Raw genomic sequence first — 17,410 nt, 5'->3', positions numbered from 1 at the left:
GAATGCTAAATGTAGACCATTCGTCCCCCCAAAGGATGGCTGCTGCGATGATAGGGTAGAGTTCAAAGAGGGCTGAAGAACATTGGTCTTTTGGAATGGAATTCAATTGGGGTGGCCATGTTGAGGCAAACCAGAGTCCTTTAAAGTAGCCACTGTAACCAATTGGAGGGGCAGCGTCTGTGTATAAGTTAATGTCAATAGGGGATGCTATCAAGTCGCTGTAAAAAAAGGAACAGCCGTTCCATTGTTAAAGGAAAGAGATCCATAAGCAGAGTTCATCGCGACTGGGTTTAGAAAGAAAAACTGTTTCTTCTAAACCATGAACTGTGGTGGATAGTTGAAGGAGGTGGGAAATGAAAGGAATGATGCGCATAGCAAAATTTAAATGGCAGAGAAGTGATAGGAGTTCTCGTTGTGTGCACATCTGTTTTTCAAGGAAAATTTGGTATAGAGAAATTATTCGATTGATTTTCTCTTTAGGAAGTGATGCTTGGAATTTATGCGAGTCTAGATTAATGCCCAGAAATTCGATTGAAGTACTGGGTCCTTCCGAGATCAGCGAAAACCTGCTGGGTGATCGCTAGGTGTTTGGCTGGAGGAGATGACGGGGGGAAATAAGAAAATCGTCTAGAAGGTGAATGAGGTATAGAATTCCGTAAATATTAGACAGAATTCAGCATAAAGCTTCTGACATCATGTCAAATATTTTTTGGGCTGCTTTTGCATTCAAAAAATAGAATTGATTGCGCCAATAAATGCCAAAAGGTGCCAGAAGTCTGGGTGGATTGGCATGATTTTAAAGGTAGAGGAAATTTCTATTTTGGCTAGCCAGATGTTACGACCGGCTATCTTAATGAGAGAGAGAGAGAGAGAGAGAGAGAGAGAGAGAGAGAGAGAGAGATCGCTTGATCAATGTCGTGGTAGTTAAGTGAATATTCGTCCAATGGGATTGTGCTGTTAATGCTAGGAAATGAGCAATTGTGTTGGGACGAAAGGTCGACTATAGGGCGTTTTTTGCCAGAAAATTGAGTAGCGACACCAATGGGGCTAATGCGTGAGATATTAAATGAAGAAGCCTTGAATGGTCCAATCATGAAGTTGTTGTCGATTTCTTTTTAATAAGATAATCGACGGTTTCAGGTTCGGAGGTCGCAGACTGCAGGTTAGGACAGATTAGATAAAGAGAAAAATAGAATATATACTTTTGTGAAGAGGAGTGTAATAGGTTGGATGAGGGTCAGCTTCTGGAGCCAGCAGTCATGATCTCTAAAATAGAAAAACAAAGAGAATCAGAAATTAAATCTTTGCAAAATAATACAAGTATGGCAGACATGAAAATTGTTTTAGTTGATATCCATGCGAGGCATCTTAATAAGGGCATGGGCGGCTGTAAATGGAAGCGCTTTTGTTAATGTATGGTCCGATAGCTTCATTGCTACAATGTGCAAGAATGGTAGGGGTGGGTGTTCGTCTCCCCACGGGATGGCAGATGGATGGAGAGCTGAGGATATGGGGTGTGGCTTGTCTGGTGGTCCTGGAAAACTGGTACCTCTTGAAGACTGAGAAGACTGAAGTGATAGTGAAGTTTAAATTTCTATTTATAACAGTCAAGTGGGAAGTTTGTTTCTTTGCCGTTTTCAAATCCGACTGACTTGCTATATAATCTTAAATGACGCTTTGTATATCAACACATGAGTCACTGGCGTATTAGAATTGGACTTCTGTGCTTGATGGGATAATGTTTTTTAATAGCTTGCTAATATTTACTGGTTGGGTAATAATCTTTTCAGAAGTTAAATGTCTATTGGATTTTTTATTTTTTTATAAATCTTAACTTAACTAAATTCACAAGCGTGTCTGGCCTATTCATTCATAAGGTCTTTGCAACAGAGTCAAGAGAGAGGGCAGGACCATCTCCAGTCTTTTAGCTCATTGGATGGTGACGCTTCTCTTTACAGCTATTGGCTTAAAGGAGTTTCAGTCAGGCCATGCAAAAGGTGCAAAAAGCCTGGCGGCCATATTGTTGATCAAATTCAACATGCTCTGCTGAACACATTCCAGCAAACAATCTGTTAAACAATGGATCACATGTGTACTGCTAGGAGAAGGTGAGGGTTATGTTTTATTGCAATAGCTTTGGAGTTTTGGCTTATATCTTGCTGGGAAATAAGGTTGAAGACACAGCAGATGCGCTGTGGAGGCTATTTGAAGTGGAAAGTTTTGGTGTTGTTGTTTAAGCTGTTGATGAAATTGTTTGAGTTGTAGTTGTTTGAAATGGTAGTAATAGTAGTTGTTGTTGCTGTAGCTTGTATATTGTAGCTTGTAGATTCAAGCTTTTAGATTGTATATTGTAGATTGTAGCTTGAAGCTTGTAGATTGAAGCATGTAGATTGAAGCTTTTGTAGCTTGTAGCTTTTGTAGCTTTTGGAGTTGATAAGCGGAGCAGAGCGTTCTTCCAAATGAAGATCCTGAAGATTGTAGCTTGTAGCTGCTTTGGTTGTCCATGCTCGTTTAGAGATGGTTCTTCAACGGAGCTAGCTACGGTGAAGCTGCGTCTTCCAAACATAGATAAAGTGAACTAAAAACTGTGGTTATAGTAGCTTAGGGCTCGTATGATTGGAAAATAGTAATTAGCAAATGCGAGACCGGCCGTGATAAATCATAAGCACGTGATCCTCTCGAAATTAGTTTATGAATAAACTTCACTTTAAGTCTGAGGTCAGCTCTGAATAGCCTGCTGGCTGTCTGGCATGCAACTCCTGTCTCTATCCTTTTCTCTGCATACTACTTTGAAAATTGTCTGTACAGTATGACACAGTTGGCAACGCATATGATATATAAGTATAATTGATGTTGTTTTTAAATTGTAAGCAGAGTGGCCAACAAACTCTTTGCAAGTGTTGAAGCTGGCTTCTGCTTATGAAACTGCAAGCTATGTTCTGACTTCAGCTCTTTTTCATTTGATACAATGGTCATTTCCGTGTAGCAGTCGATTCTGTTCCCCTCGGAATGTCTGTTCCCCTTTACGCAATTAAACTACATGGTTTGCGTTGTTGCCGAGGCACCATACGTATGATCGCAAACAACGTACCCGGGAAGCACAACTGGATGTACGGGAAGCAGAGTGGTTCTTAAAGTTCGTATTTTTCGCGAATCTGAAAATTAAGTTTCTCAACGTAATCTAGAAGGTTTTCCCTTATTCCTTAAGCGGAATTTTATTTTAGACAGCATGTTTGCCATACACAGGTTTACATTTTAGAGACAAATTTACAGCAGGTATACCATAGCAATTTCCAAAGAGATAAACAAGAAAATAAACGTTTTTACATTTTCATTTTTTTATTTACAGGAAAAGCATTTGTAGTCTGCTTCTGTTGCTGGATTATTAACGCAGGCCACGTGGAACCATCGCCCACATTGGTCACAGGAAATCTAAAAATAGAGAGGGGGTGTTATTCAATCATATGCTATGATTAAAAAAATAAATAAATAAAACTTGCTTACAATGCATTTACAAAAAAAAAAGACAAATAATGTTGTTACCCAGAGAACATTCTCAGATTGATCAAATGTCTCTGCCTCCCCACAAAAGTGACACAGGTCACTTAGATCATCTATGAGATAAAATGAGCTGTTTAAATTTCTTTTGTGAATTTTAAGTTAGTTCTGAAAATGCATTAACGCACTGAAAATTTTCAAGTTAAAAACGAATAAAAACATACCAGATTGGTCAAGAAGTGTTGATGCAATCTCTAATCGGAGTCGTTTCACTTCTTGTGGTGCACTGCAGAAGTCAATTTCATTCTCTATAAGGATGTATTCTGCAAACTGGACAAAAACAAAAATAAATAAACAATCCAAATTTTATTAATATTTCATATGGTCAATGACACATACCTTCAACGCAAACACACCACATGATGTTCCATCTTTTTGATGTGGGTGAGGCAGTGTTTCACACACCCAATGTGAAACTGGAAGTTTCTTCATAATTGCGCTGCAAAAAGGTTTTTTTTTTTTTTTTTTTCTGTCTGTCTGTCAGTTAACTTCCAATATCAGATTATGCCGAATTATAATACCTTGCCATTTCCAAACACTTCTTTTTCTTCACCTCAGTCTCTCCAAGAGAATCAAGAAGAAGAGCTTTTCTTTGGGCTGGGTATATAGCCTAGATTTAACAAAAAATAAAAAACTTGAGAATAGGGAAAGTTTCAAGAAGAGTCCGTTTTCAAATCAGAAGCATTTACCATGAAAAACCAGTGGTGACATTCATTGACAATACCCAACAACACATCATATTTTGCTGGGTCCACCTAAATATAAATGAACACAATATTAGACAACTATATAACTATATATAATTACACAACTTGCTAAAAGCATGCAAGACCCATTTTGTTATTAAATTTTACACATGGTCAGAAAGAAAAAAAACTAAAATATTATACCTGAAAATCAGAAATAAGCAAATGAGAAACAATCCATTAAGATCTCATAACAAGTTTGAAAGAAATTATTTAAATCTTACCCATTTATCAATATCCACCCCCATTCCAGGCCAGTAAAATCTGGCTGAAATGGCAAGTTTTGTTTTCTCCGTTCCACAGTGTGCTCCATGGGAGCTTGCATGAAAATCTTGAAAAATTTCATTTGCTTCATTTTCCCCAACAACCACTTGTTTTTTTAACTCCACGTCATTTTTTTTTTTGAAAGGTGGTAAAGTTTTCCATCTATTCAAACAGCATTATTGTTATTTAATTCTTTTATGAATAAATATTTTTAAATCTTAACTCAAAAGTACTTTGCTTACCATCAATTTGGAAGTTGGAAGAACGCCTGCGTATAATATATTTTTGCTCCTTCTTTATACCAACAGGGTATGTGCCTTGCTGTTTATAGTTCATAATTTGTTCATACATTTTTGGATTCATTATTGTTGTTTGAGTCAGAGAGTAACCACCAGCAATACAAATTGGTGTGACTATCAAGTGACAATGTGTTATGGCCATGTTCCCAATTTATAGCTTCACTGATAATTCATTAATTGAATAATTAATTGTAAACAATTATTATAACAAATATTATATATGTACGCGCGCACGCACACAAACACTGGGGCACATACTGGGACACATGTGTCTAGAGGACTAACATAACTGTAGGCCTACATGCAATATTAAATTAGGGTGCATAAACTAAGACATTAAAAAAAGCTAAAAATGCAAACAAGAACCACAGGTAATATGTAATGGAAGTGTAAGATTGATTTTATTGCGCTACTTTGACACTGCAAGACATAAAAAGCATTGCCAACACTTTTGTCCCTTTTCGCTTTCTGTACATCCAGTTGTGTTTGGGTGTGTCCGCATACGCTGTTAGCGGATACGCTTCGTAGAGGGGGAACTGGAATTCCAGAAGGGAACAGAATCGACTGCTACACCGGGTTGAAACTCTCAGTTCCCAAACAATTTTGGTTCAACAGCTTCAATATCCAGGGGGAGTATCAGCTTCAATGTTAACTCATCCTGGCCAATATTTGATGTCAAACTGGAAGTCAGACAGCTCTGCAATCCATTGATGGGCCACCACATTCAGCTTAGCCATGCTCATCACTTACACCAGCAGTTCTTGTCAGTGCACATTGTAAAGTGCTGGGCATAAAAAATACTTCTCTTAAGTTTTCACAGACTCCCCACTTCAAGGCCAGGAACTCAAGCTTACCGATGTGCAACCAATAATTTCTCTCAGCCTTTGTCTGTGTCTTGGACCCTGGAGTTTGCTGAACAGAAGTTTAAGGTAGTCTGCAAATGACTGCAGTGTATGCCCTATGGACTGGAGTATTGTTCTGAAAGGGAAATAGACATCTGCAAAGTCAGGATGCATCCCATATTGTTTCAGTATTTACATACTTTGTTATGTGTGTTGTCTGACGAGTAATCCTCAATCTGTGCTCCATGTATCTAGAACCCATGGGGATGGATGTATGGTAGACCTACCATTGAAAATGTATTACTGTGACCTACCCACTGAGGTCATTCAGAGTGATGTGGAGGTGCATTTTCATCACTGTGTTGAACTGCTTATCGTGTCAATAGCTACGTCTCCATCCACCTATTTTATGCACATGTTGGTTGATCGGTTGTTGAAAACTCAAAGATGCGCATACATTTTGAAAAAGCGCATAAAAAATGTATGCGCATAACTGAGTAGGATAAACTTTTTATTCGATAAGTAAAGATGCGCATGAACTATGATGGAAACACCTTTACTGAACAAATTTCAGTATGTGCATTAAAAAAAGATGATGTGATTTTTGTGAGGGATAATGTGATGATAAAAATGTGTGTGAATAGATAAACCAGCAGGCTGACCGCATTATAAAACATCTGAAATGTTGTTTTGGTCATTCTAAAATGTCTTAACCATTTCAGTATTGGTGTTTTTATATTATTAATGACCTCCAGAACTGTCAATAGCATCTGTGCTTTATGTCTCAAGCATGCACTCATTGGGTGTCAACATTCGTCTTTTTAGCTGCAAGTCATTTATTAAAAAAAGAAAAAACTCACGCAGCTTCTCCTACAGCAGCAAATTTAGTTTTTACTGTTGATATTTGGGGATGTGTTAGTTAATCAATGTAAAGTGATAGTTAAACAGGAAGTGATGGTTTTGTTTTCCGTGACTCATTGGATGGAAATGCTGCTTCATTCACATGTCTTTTATGCATCATTCTAGTTTTTCGATGAAGTAAATTCGCAATTTTGGATGGAAACAAAGCTACTGTCACATTTTGACCATTTCTCCTGTCAAGTTCTTCATACTCTACCAGCATTCTTTCAAATACCCATATACGGCTCGTGCACACCGGGACGCTTTTGTTTACGTTTATTGTAAGCGTTTTTCAAGAAGTTTTTCCAGATTCAAACTAGGGATGCTCAAAATAATCGATTAACCATTAACCGAAAGGGTGCGTTTGTGACCGATTAATGCTATCAGTTAAACGATTAAAATTATTATTTTATATATTTTTAGTTTGAATGCATAAGGGGCCGATTGAATGCGCCTTTGCGTTAAGAGGGGCATCTTTTGCACGTGCGGCTCATCCCAGAGCAGCAGTTTGTGTTGTCAAGACAACTACAGAGAACTTTTAAAGAGCTTGGTTTTCGCTACATTCATTCTTTCATAGCGGGGAACAAAATGCATCCCGCCACGGCTACATTACCCATTCAAAACATTCAGTTATTGTTGTTGTTGTTGTTTTTAATAGCGGATTATAATAGCATCAAAACGCATGGAAAGGTAAGTGGATTATAACAGCGCAAACTTTTCTGTAACCGTATAGTGCTGTGCACTATTGTTTAATCCTTTGGGGTTACGTGCTGACTGACTGACAGTTGCGCGATGCGTGAGCCCAGCAAACACGCAGAAGCTTTCAGTTAAGATGAACACAGTTTCTATAGTTATACTTTATTTAAAGATAAAGTATGACTCTGTATATCTCTGTAATCACTCTATCTTGTTGGAGTTTATAGCCGTTTCGCTTTACTTCAGGACGCATTAATGCCGCTCTAAAGGTCTAATCGCTGTTTTAAGTTATCCAGAGCTGGATGAATGTACAAATGCTGAATATCACAATATTATTAAATATTACAATTGTAACAACATAGACAGCAACACTTTTGCACAATCGATACCCAGCTGATGCAGTCGTTTCATAAGAGCACCGCACTTTCTTCTCTTTTTTTTTTCCTTGTCAACATAAAGTCAGTGAGGTGCGCCTTGCATTTTTGGAATAAAAAAAAAGCACGTTAGCTGTGGCTGGCCACTTGTTCAACTACAAGACATACTTAACTTTGCGCGACGATAACGTATAACCCGTGCCTACAGACACATTTGCCAAAGAAGCAAAATGGAAGAAGAATATTGCTGTTTGAAATAGACGTGTTGATGCCAAAAAAAGCATTGATGTTGACCTGGATCTGCGTCATAAACGCAACAAATAGGCTTTACCTTTTATTTTACAGCTTATAAAGCATGTATGCACATTAATGCAATATCATATTTAAACAACAAAACTGTTTACAAAAAGTCTACATATGTGCGTGTGTTGTTGTATTTTCATCACGCACCGCACGCTTGAACCGCGAGGGAGAGAAAGGAAACCATACATCAGGATATATTCTTTAAAATAATGATTTCTATTAAAAATGTAAAAAGGTTTTGTGATTATAATAATAACAGCGGGGCATTAAATAAATGCATATTTTCCATGGAGCGGGCAATTTGAGGAAGTCAGCTGTTTTTTTTTCTTCCGACAAATAAAAATAGCTGACTTCCTCAAATTGCCCGCTCCATGGAAAATATGCATTTATTTAATGCCCCGCTGTTATTATTATAATATGTGCCGGTTATTAAAAAGAATCAGTCAGTATTTTCGTTTTGTAATATAAATTAATTATTTAAGTGAAAATAATTTAGGGCAGTCCTATTTATTTTATTTATTTTATTTAGTTTATTCTGTTTTTCTGTGCTAAACACTGCAGGTGCGTGAAATGCTCTGTTGTTGTGTTCTGTTATTAATATGCTAGCATATAAAAATAAATCAGTATTTTAACATGCAATATTTACTTTGTCGGACACAAAATAGTCAGTTTTATTTGTTTAATATAAAATTAATAGTAATCTGACCAGTTAACCGTTAATAACCGATTAATGAGCGGCGGTTGTCGGTTAGCAAAATTAACCGAAATGAGCATCCCTCATTCAAACCCAAGTGATTTTCACTGGGGTCAAGCAGTGGAGTATGCAAAATCACTCCTTGACGTTAGATGGCGCCAAACAACTTTAAGCTTCTGACACCCACTTGTAACACAGAAGAAGTTGACACGCTTGTTGTTATGGATGGTTCAAGTAGCAGCTCCAGCTCTAGCGATGAAGAAATGATTATTGTTTACAAGTGCAATAATCAGCTTCATGTTTATATCGCCTCTGGGCATCTTTTTCAATGTGCGCTCGCATTGACAGTTTTGCACTTGAGCGCCTGTAAGTTTACTGTTTACTGTAACTTCAGCAGCTCCGTGCAAGGCAATGTCACGTTAAGCGTGATCAAAACAGGAAACAAAAAAGTGCTGATCCAAGTGGAGATTTATTTACAGTGCATCAACAGAGAAACAAGGAGATCAAAAAACAAAGTAGCAAATAAACAACACAACAAGAAACTAAATCAGAGACAAGGCTCAGGAAAAACAAACTCGAAAAACTAGACTACTGGAAAGCAGACAATAAGACAAATAAAACACAAACTAGACTATTGCAAAATACAAGAACAAGATCAGAATAACAAACTCGGTAGACAAGACTTGCTGGAATAACTCGGACAAGAAAGACAACGACGCCATGACAAACAGTGGTGGCATGATGGAATATATAGTCCAGATTATCAACAGAAAACAGAGACAGCTGTGAATACAATCAGTGTATATGTTCTGGTGTATGGGCGTGGTATGTATGGATTTGTAGTCTCTTTTGGGCGCTGTAGTTTCTACTAGGTGTCCGATGAACTACAGCGCCCTCAGGTGGTCACTGACCCAGTCATGACAGACCCAGTCGTGACAGGGAACAAAAGTGCCAACCGGATTGGTGGTAAAGGTTTTGACAGCACGTCAAAACCAAAAAATGAGCATGAAGCGTTTCTTTAAAAAATTACGCTTTTACGACTTCCCTTTTGGTGTGCACGATCACATTACGCCCTTTATTTAGTCACGAGGCATTAAACATTGACTAAAAAGCTAAAAACGTCTTGGTGTGCACAGGCCTTAAGAGTGAAATCTAAGCAATTTCAAAATATAGAAACTAATAAAAACTAGTAAATCTGCCTCTAATGCTGCGTTCACACCAGACGCGGAACGTGCATCAAGCGTGAGTGATTTACATGTTAAGTCAATGCAAACGCATTGCCTGGGGGAAATTCTCCTTGAAGCAAATTTGACACGCAAATGAAGCGGATTTGACGCGTGAATGAAGCGAGTAAACTCAAATGTTGAAGCAGCTATTTACACGCGAATAGCGCAATTTATCCGTGTGTTTTACATCTGGTGTAAACACGGCATTAAACTAATCAAAAGTGACTGAATTTAAAAACAAAAAGTCAAAGTGAAAAAAAAACTAAACTAAAACTAATGAAAAATTCTAAACTATTAAGTGAAGTTTATTTCTAAACTAATTTCGAGAGGATCACGTGCTTATGATTGCTAGCGGCTGGATCCGCATTATCCAATTCACCACGCTCCAATCAGATGACTCCTAAACTACTACAAATACCCTAGGTTTCATTCCGCTGCTATCTTTGTTTAGAAAAGTCCCCTCTTCCACCCCTACTCCTCCTTCTTAAATGGGTGACACGGTGGCCCAGTGCGTAGCACTGTTGCCTCACAGCAAGAATGTCTCTGGTTCCAGGCTTTACCAAACCAGCAGACATTTCTGTGTGGACTTTGCACTTCTCCCCGTGCTCACGTGGGTTTCCCCTGGGTTCCCCGGTTTCCTCCCACCGCCTAAAAACATGCAATTAAATTAATTGACTAATCCAAATTGGCACCATAGATATGCTTCTAGTACGTAGTTATCTTCAAGAGCAATCACTTACTGTTCATTGGTTACTACAGCAGGGGAGTTCTCGAAATCTACCTGACAGCATGCCAAACAAGCTTTTATAATTAATCATCAGCTAAGTGTGAACTCTTGAAACCTTGTTAAGAACATGCCTAGCACTGCTCAAATGTTAGCGGGAAATTTCAGTATTGGTACCAAATTGCAGTATTATGACAACCCTAGTTTGTAGTGTAGTTATGAAGTCTTCATTTGAGGGACTATAACACGAATGAGTCTTTGGATGCCCCTACCCTTTCACAGGAACGTGGAAGAGTAAAAAAGTAGAATTGGGATTGGATGGGTTTAATTTGTCCTCTTTGTAATCTGAGACATACTTACCTAAAGACCTCAATTATCCAATGACCAGCTAATCAGTTCTGGAGTATGGGTAGGAAAAACAATTTGAGAGGCTTAATGGTCATTAGTGTCCTTTTGCACTTGGGGGAATAAAGCCTGCATTTTAAGTGTTTCTTACAATAGCTGTTGCCACCCAAGTTTTTTTTTTTTTATAATTAAAATATATATATTTTATTATGCAGATCCATATTCAATATTCTCTGTAATTGCAGGGGATTAGTGAGACAAGGTTAGAATCTATTACCTTAGAGATTCAAGCAACAGCACTGACGTGTATGACTCAGCAACAATAATCAGCAGTTTTCAATAGAGTGTAAAATAGCATTGGCTACATATTTACCTTTCAAAGGGCTGTCTTGACATTAATTACGATACTTTAGTCAGTGCTGAACTTTCCAGGAATCAGGCAATCAAGTCCTTTGAGGATTAGGGGTTTCTTGTCAACATAGAACTGGGAAACTCACTAGGATGAGAGGCAAAACACCTCCAACACCTGGGGTCCGTTCTTCGTACCTCGCTTAAATGATCTAAGATTATTTGGCAGATCCTGGATCTTTTAATCTTGATAACTGATCTCTCGCTAATTTGGTTCTTCAAACAAGTTCGCGAATTAGATTAGAATGTCTGGATGAACTGATCTAAAATCGCTGCGTGTGTTGTGAAGGACAGATCTATCGATCCTCGAAATCATGATCAGCAATGCAATGATTGGCTGACGGCACAGCAGCGTAATGACATCATCTGATTAATATTCAATTATCCATGTGAGCAAAATTACATCAAATTAGCAGTAAACGGTTTGTTTAATATGACACGCAAGAACTTTCCACATTTGTTGTGAGCTGCAGGCTTTACACTTTCATTTGTCAAGACAAGGGTATTCATCATGTATTTCAATGCAAATCAATGTATTTAGTTCTACATTTAAAAAAGATTTTCTTTATAATAGTATCCGTTTTTTAATCGGTGTAAAGAATAACTGGTTGTTTACAAAAGCATTTTCATATTGGTAAAGGTGTCTGCAACTTTTGTGAAGCATCAATCACTGGCATATTAACTATCAAAACATGTTTATGACTGCATAAATGTATTATTGCTTTAAAAAAAAGTCACATATTGTGCATTTCTATTATACACAATTTGTACTAAGCGATCTAAAAAGTTCATACCAGTAAGTTTTCTCTTTGCACCACCAGATGGCAGTCTTTGTTCATTTCGAGGGTGCAGATTGCATATGTTTTATTAATATGTATAACTTTATTTATTTTATTAATGACTTTAACTTTATATATATAGTTAAAAAATATGTACCATTTTCCCAAGTGTATATAACTACTACTGTAAGAAAATATCAGAATTCGGAACATACTTACTGTATTATCTTTGCTTGAACTGAGCCGATCTAATCCTGTTTATATGAATTGAACCTGCTCCCGATCAGGTTTGACCTAGCAGAACTGTTGCCATGACAACAACTCTCGGATCAGCTTTGAAGAACGAAACGATCCTGGATCGTGTCAAATCGTCAATATTTAAATCCAGCTAACTGAGTAATCCACGTACGAAGAACGGACCCCTGTTCTTGTAGAAAGCAAATAAATAAAACAAGTTCAGTTGCTTTGAGGGCATCACGGTGGCGCAGTGGGTATTACAACCAAGGGGGGTGGGGAGTGAAATTCCAAGAGTTTTCCGGGAGACAGAACAATATGGGGGATGGGTCTGAAAAACGGTAGTGTTGGCAGGTATGATGTAACAATGACTTTACTAGAGTTTATGGAAATATCCATGCAGAGGTGCGTTTCCGAAAGCCATTGTTACTCAACTAAGGTTGCAAGTTGTGTCATTACATAGTTTGTTGATTTGGTTTTTCCAAAATCATTCCAACGAACATTCACAAACTGCATAGCAAAATTGGACACTTGTAACTACACCTCTAGAGCTGTAGTTAGAAACAGTTCCAGGCTGTGTTCTATTCACAATTATCCCCTCTATGCCCTATTTGTTTTCAGAACATTCTAACATTTAAACTTGGAATGATTTTATTTAAAAAAAAAAAACATTAAAAAGTCACACTTTTAGGTGTAATTTGCTTTCAAATTATTTTTACAGTTCAGTTTTAGCAATCTTCATACTGACAATTGCGCTCCCTTCATAGTGCACTTTGATAACATGTCATTTTGAACACAGCCCGTGGCTCATGATGAAGTCATAGGTGACCTATTATTAAAAAGCGGAATTTATGTTACGTCTCCAAAGCTTGTGAAAACAAAAAACGTACCATACATTTATCTTTTAATTTATAGTAGGTTATTTATTAAGTATCCGTACTTTATATGACACGGGCATGTTGGTCAGAACATTTCTGCACTGGTTTGCATTTGTCAAATTGTAAATGTAGACTTTTTAAAAAACAAAAAATAAATAAATAATAGACTATCCTACTTAATAATAATAATAATAATAATAATAATAATTAATAACATTATTAAAGGAGGATTTTTTATTAATAAATAATAAATATAAAATTTTATTTCAAAGGGATATTATAGAACCACTACACTTTGGGTATCGTGAGCTTGAGTCCCAGTTAGTGGACCTAACCTATTACCCACAACTTCCAATTTCTTAGCGTGCTTTTTATACTACTACTTTGTATGCTTGGAGAAAGATGTAAAATAGAGAGAGATCAATTCTTTAATTATAGTTGCAGTTATTGATTTCACATTTTCACACACAAATGAAAGCATTTTACAGTGTTTTCATGTTTATTATAGCCCGTTTCCACTGAGTAGTATGGTATGGTTCGGTTTGGTACGCTTTTATGGCCGTTTCCACTGTCAAAAGGTGTACAGAACCATACCGTACAACTTTTCTGGACCCTTTCGAAAGGGTACCAAACATGAGAAAGGGTACCAAAAGGCAGAACTAGACGCGCAGCTGAATGCTGTTGGTTTACAGAGATACATCATTCGCTTACACAACAAGCCAGGATGAAAACAAAAAAACCTGCCATGTTTAAAATACACAGCAAGAGATTACATTAGAATTTTTTATATATATATATATATATATATATATATATATATATATATATATATATATATATATATATATATATATATATATATATAAATAATAATGAACCATGGTCGATCCGGGCTCAAACAAACCTTGTCATTGTCTTCATGAACAGCTACAAAGCTATGGAGTAGAGCAGATTTACCCTATGCCTCTTGGTTTTTTACGAGCCAGCCTGAAGCGCGAGTGTTTATGCTTTCTTGGTTGCGCTCGCTGCACATCTAAATCTGAAATAACAAACTTCTTGAGCTGATAATAATAACATGAGCTTGATTATTGACATGCTTTTGAAACCCGGTCCTGTTGGACAATGACAAACGCGAGAGTGAAGCGCGGGAAAAAAAGTGAAGCCGGGGAAAAGGGAGGACATTATTTCTTCATCAAACTGCATTGTTTTAATTTTTATTATCACCTTTTGGACTAATATGAACTGGGAATGATGGAAATACTCTCTAACAGAGGCTACACGTGCTGCTGAAGATTACAGACACATATGAGAGGTTTTCACTGACTGTAGTCTATATTTTGTGTTGTTTTAAACCTAAATAAGTTCGAAATGTATGATGTGTGTAGTTTTTCTGTAGTTGGTAACATATCGGATGCTTTAAGGGGCTGTATGTGTTCATAAACTGTATGTTGCTTTTATTTATTTATTTATTTAATATAACTACAGACGTGGGCGAGGCAGTGGCGCAGTAGGTAGTGCTGTCGCCTCACAACAAGAAGATTGTTGGTTTGCTGGTTCGAACCTCGGCTCAGTTGGTGTTTCTGTGTGGAGTTTGCATGTTCTCCCAGCCTTCACGTGGGTTTCTTCCGGGTGCTCCGGTTTCCCCCACAGTCCAAAGGCATGTGGTACAAGTGAATTGGTTAGGCTAAATTGTCCGTAGTGTATAAGTGTGTGTGAATGTGTGTGTAGATGTTTCGCAGAGATGGGTTGCGGCTGGAAGGGATCCACTGCGTAAAAAAACTTGCTGGATAAGTTACTAAGGGACTAAGCCGACAAGAAAATGAATAAACGAATTACAGACGTTACAGTAGGCTATTTCGCGCTGTCATTGATCTGCAGTTATAATCAACTCATGTTCATAAAAATTTAGCAATAAACAATTATACACAAGTATTTATGTGTGTAAAGCATCTGTTTTTTTGAGAAGTGTTGCTTATATGATATGTGAGCGACTCGTACAGCGTTACTGTAGACATTTTCGAGCGAGAATGATGCGACTGAAACTTTCTGTTGTACACCACGCACACCAAAAGGGCATCCTTGGTAATAGAAATGCAAGCCTGATAAAGGTGACCCGTATCGACCTGTAACGTACTGTACCAGTCAGTGGAAACGAGCCATTACTGCATATAATTAATTTAAAAATAACTTATTTCTTAAAATACAAGTTGATTTTAAAATGCACACATTTTGTGATTTTTTTTCCCCTTTTGTCCCAAAGAGTAAAAAGACTATTTTAGAGTATATATATTATAATTGAGGATTTCTTAAAGTCAAAAAAAAAAAAAAAAATCTCATCTCCTCTCATTTCTGTGAACCCACTCTTGTGTCTTGTCTCATGGGATATGTGTCTCACTACATCCCTACTTTTTAATGATTTCTGCCAGAACTTTTACAATAACATGGACCAATGAAAACATTTACTAATTGAAAGTTTTATCCAGTCCGAGCCATGGCCTCAGTTATCATGCTATGGTGCTCTTGCAGAGTCTGGCTCATCTTTTTGATTGTGATCTCATTTTTAACCCTTTTTCTTCCAAAAAAAAAAAAAAAACAATAAAATAGAAAAAAAAAAAAACAAAGTGTTTAAAAGCTACAAAAATAAAAAGTAGCATTTTAATTGTTATTTTGTTCTTTATTTTAATCTTTAAACACAAGGTATTTCTGTTAAGCTCATTTAATGTTTCACATGTTCTTCCTAAGTAATCTCTGCAACCTTGTAACACTGAATCAGTCATTTGCTTCTTCTTCTTATTGTCTATGTATGGGCATAGCTCTCATTTCAGCAGATTTTTTTTATATCCCCTGCATCCTTGTATGCCTGTTTCCCTATTTTGTGCATTAATATGGAACACAATGTTTGTTTAAATTTGCAACAATATCTCTGATGCCCCTATTGTGAAGCCATATCGGCCTTGGGGAGATCACTGAGGAAATTAAAGAATGATGGCAGTGGTTTTGTGCACATTTTGAGCATTCTTTACATCCTGATCTGAGCCATGAGCTATTCATTAGTGCAATGACACTTCACTGAATGTCTTTGGCTTGGTTCAGACAGAACGCTGTCATGTGCTGTAACTGGATTACTGAAGCAGCAAGCCATCCAAGACGTAAAGTGAAAGCGGGCAGACTGTGCTATCACCATGGCAACAGTGTGGTCTAATAGGGGTGGCTGAGAATGGTTGGAAAGGAGTGAGAAAAAACCCATTGCTCTGAAGAAAAACAACTTTCTATGTGGCGGTAGGACTACATCATTAGTTTGGCAAAATGTGATGGTAAGAAAAGTAGCGTTAAGTTTATCAATGCATACGCAGAGATCAGAAAATTCAGTGAAAGCATCCTTTCATAGATCCTGTTCATAAAATATTAAAACTCTTCCCTATTACATTTTTTTTTTGATGGATAAAAAAATAGCTGTCAAATCATTGTAATAATTTCTTTTGTCAATTCCCTCCCAGCTGAAAAAACTGCTTAAAATAGCCTATGGTTAGCTGGTTGACCAGTCTGGATTTAGAGTGGTTTTGGCCATTTCCAGGCTGGTTTCCAGCTTGATCTTAGTTGGTCAGGCTGGAAAATGACCAGCTAAATCACCTAAAACCAGCTTGACCAGCCTGGTTTAAGCTGGACAAATCTGGTTTTGGCTGGGCTCAGCCTGACCAGCTAAGACCAGGCGGGAAACGGCCAAAACCCATCTAAAACCACGCTGGTTGACCAGCTAAAACCAGCCAACCATCCTTTTTTTCCAGTAGGGCTGTTTGATGTTCATTTCATAATTAAATCTTTATTTCAAATAGTACAAAATTTTACAGCTTTAATAACATTTATCTCTTCATCAAAATCTCTTCAATATTTGTTGTTTTGACTGATGTTTTGAGTGTCAAATGATTCAATGAAATGGGGAACCAACCATGGATCTTCACCAGGGGCCTCATGTACGAAGACTTGCGTTATATTCATGCTAAAACAAGCGCATTTGAGCATCACATATTATTAGCACATTATTGAATGGAAATGTTACTGATTTATGTATGCAAATTCGTTTTCAGATGGTGCCTTTATTGCAATGTGCGTGCAGTCAATCGCTCTGATTACATTGGGAAA

At 37.3% G+C, this 17,410-nt stretch overlaps 1 protein-coding gene across 1 annotated transcript in view; it reads right to left on the bottom strand.

Annotated features, from left to right (window-relative positions):
- The window catches only part of LOC141378420 (lysine-specific demethylase 5B-B-like), a 41,784-nt gene extending 36,341 nt beyond the window's left edge, over window positions 1-5,443 (bottom strand). Inside the window, exons 1-6 of the mRNA XM_087290953.1 lie at window positions 4,248-5,443; window positions 4,080-4,168; window positions 3,898-3,997; window positions 3,723-3,828; window positions 3,544-3,614; window positions 2,968-3,432 (exon numbers count right to left, since the gene is read on the bottom strand). Of these exons, the coding sequence (XP_087147079.1) occupies window positions 3,340-3,432; window positions 3,544-3,614; window positions 3,723-3,828; window positions 3,898-3,997; window positions 4,080-4,168; window positions 4,248-4,250 (462 nt within the window). The 5' untranslated portion in view covers window positions 4,251-5,443 and the 3' untranslated portion in view covers window positions 2,968-3,339. The remainder of the gene's footprint in view (window positions 1-2,967; window positions 3,433-3,543; window positions 3,615-3,722; window positions 3,829-3,897; window positions 3,998-4,079; window positions 4,169-4,247) is intronic.
- Window positions 5,444-17,410: the final 11,967 nt, after the last annotated feature.

Source organism: Danio rerio, chromosome 17 (genome assembly GCF_052040795.2).
Source record: "Danio rerio strain M-AB ecotype USA chromosome 17, GRCz13ab, whole genome shotgun sequence".
Taxonomy (NCBI): Eukaryota; Metazoa; Chordata; class Actinopteri; order Cypriniformes; family Danionidae; genus Danio; species Danio rerio.
The sequence above is the reverse complement of the archived record's forward strand: the minus strand, read 5'-3'. Positions and strand labels throughout refer to the sequence as shown.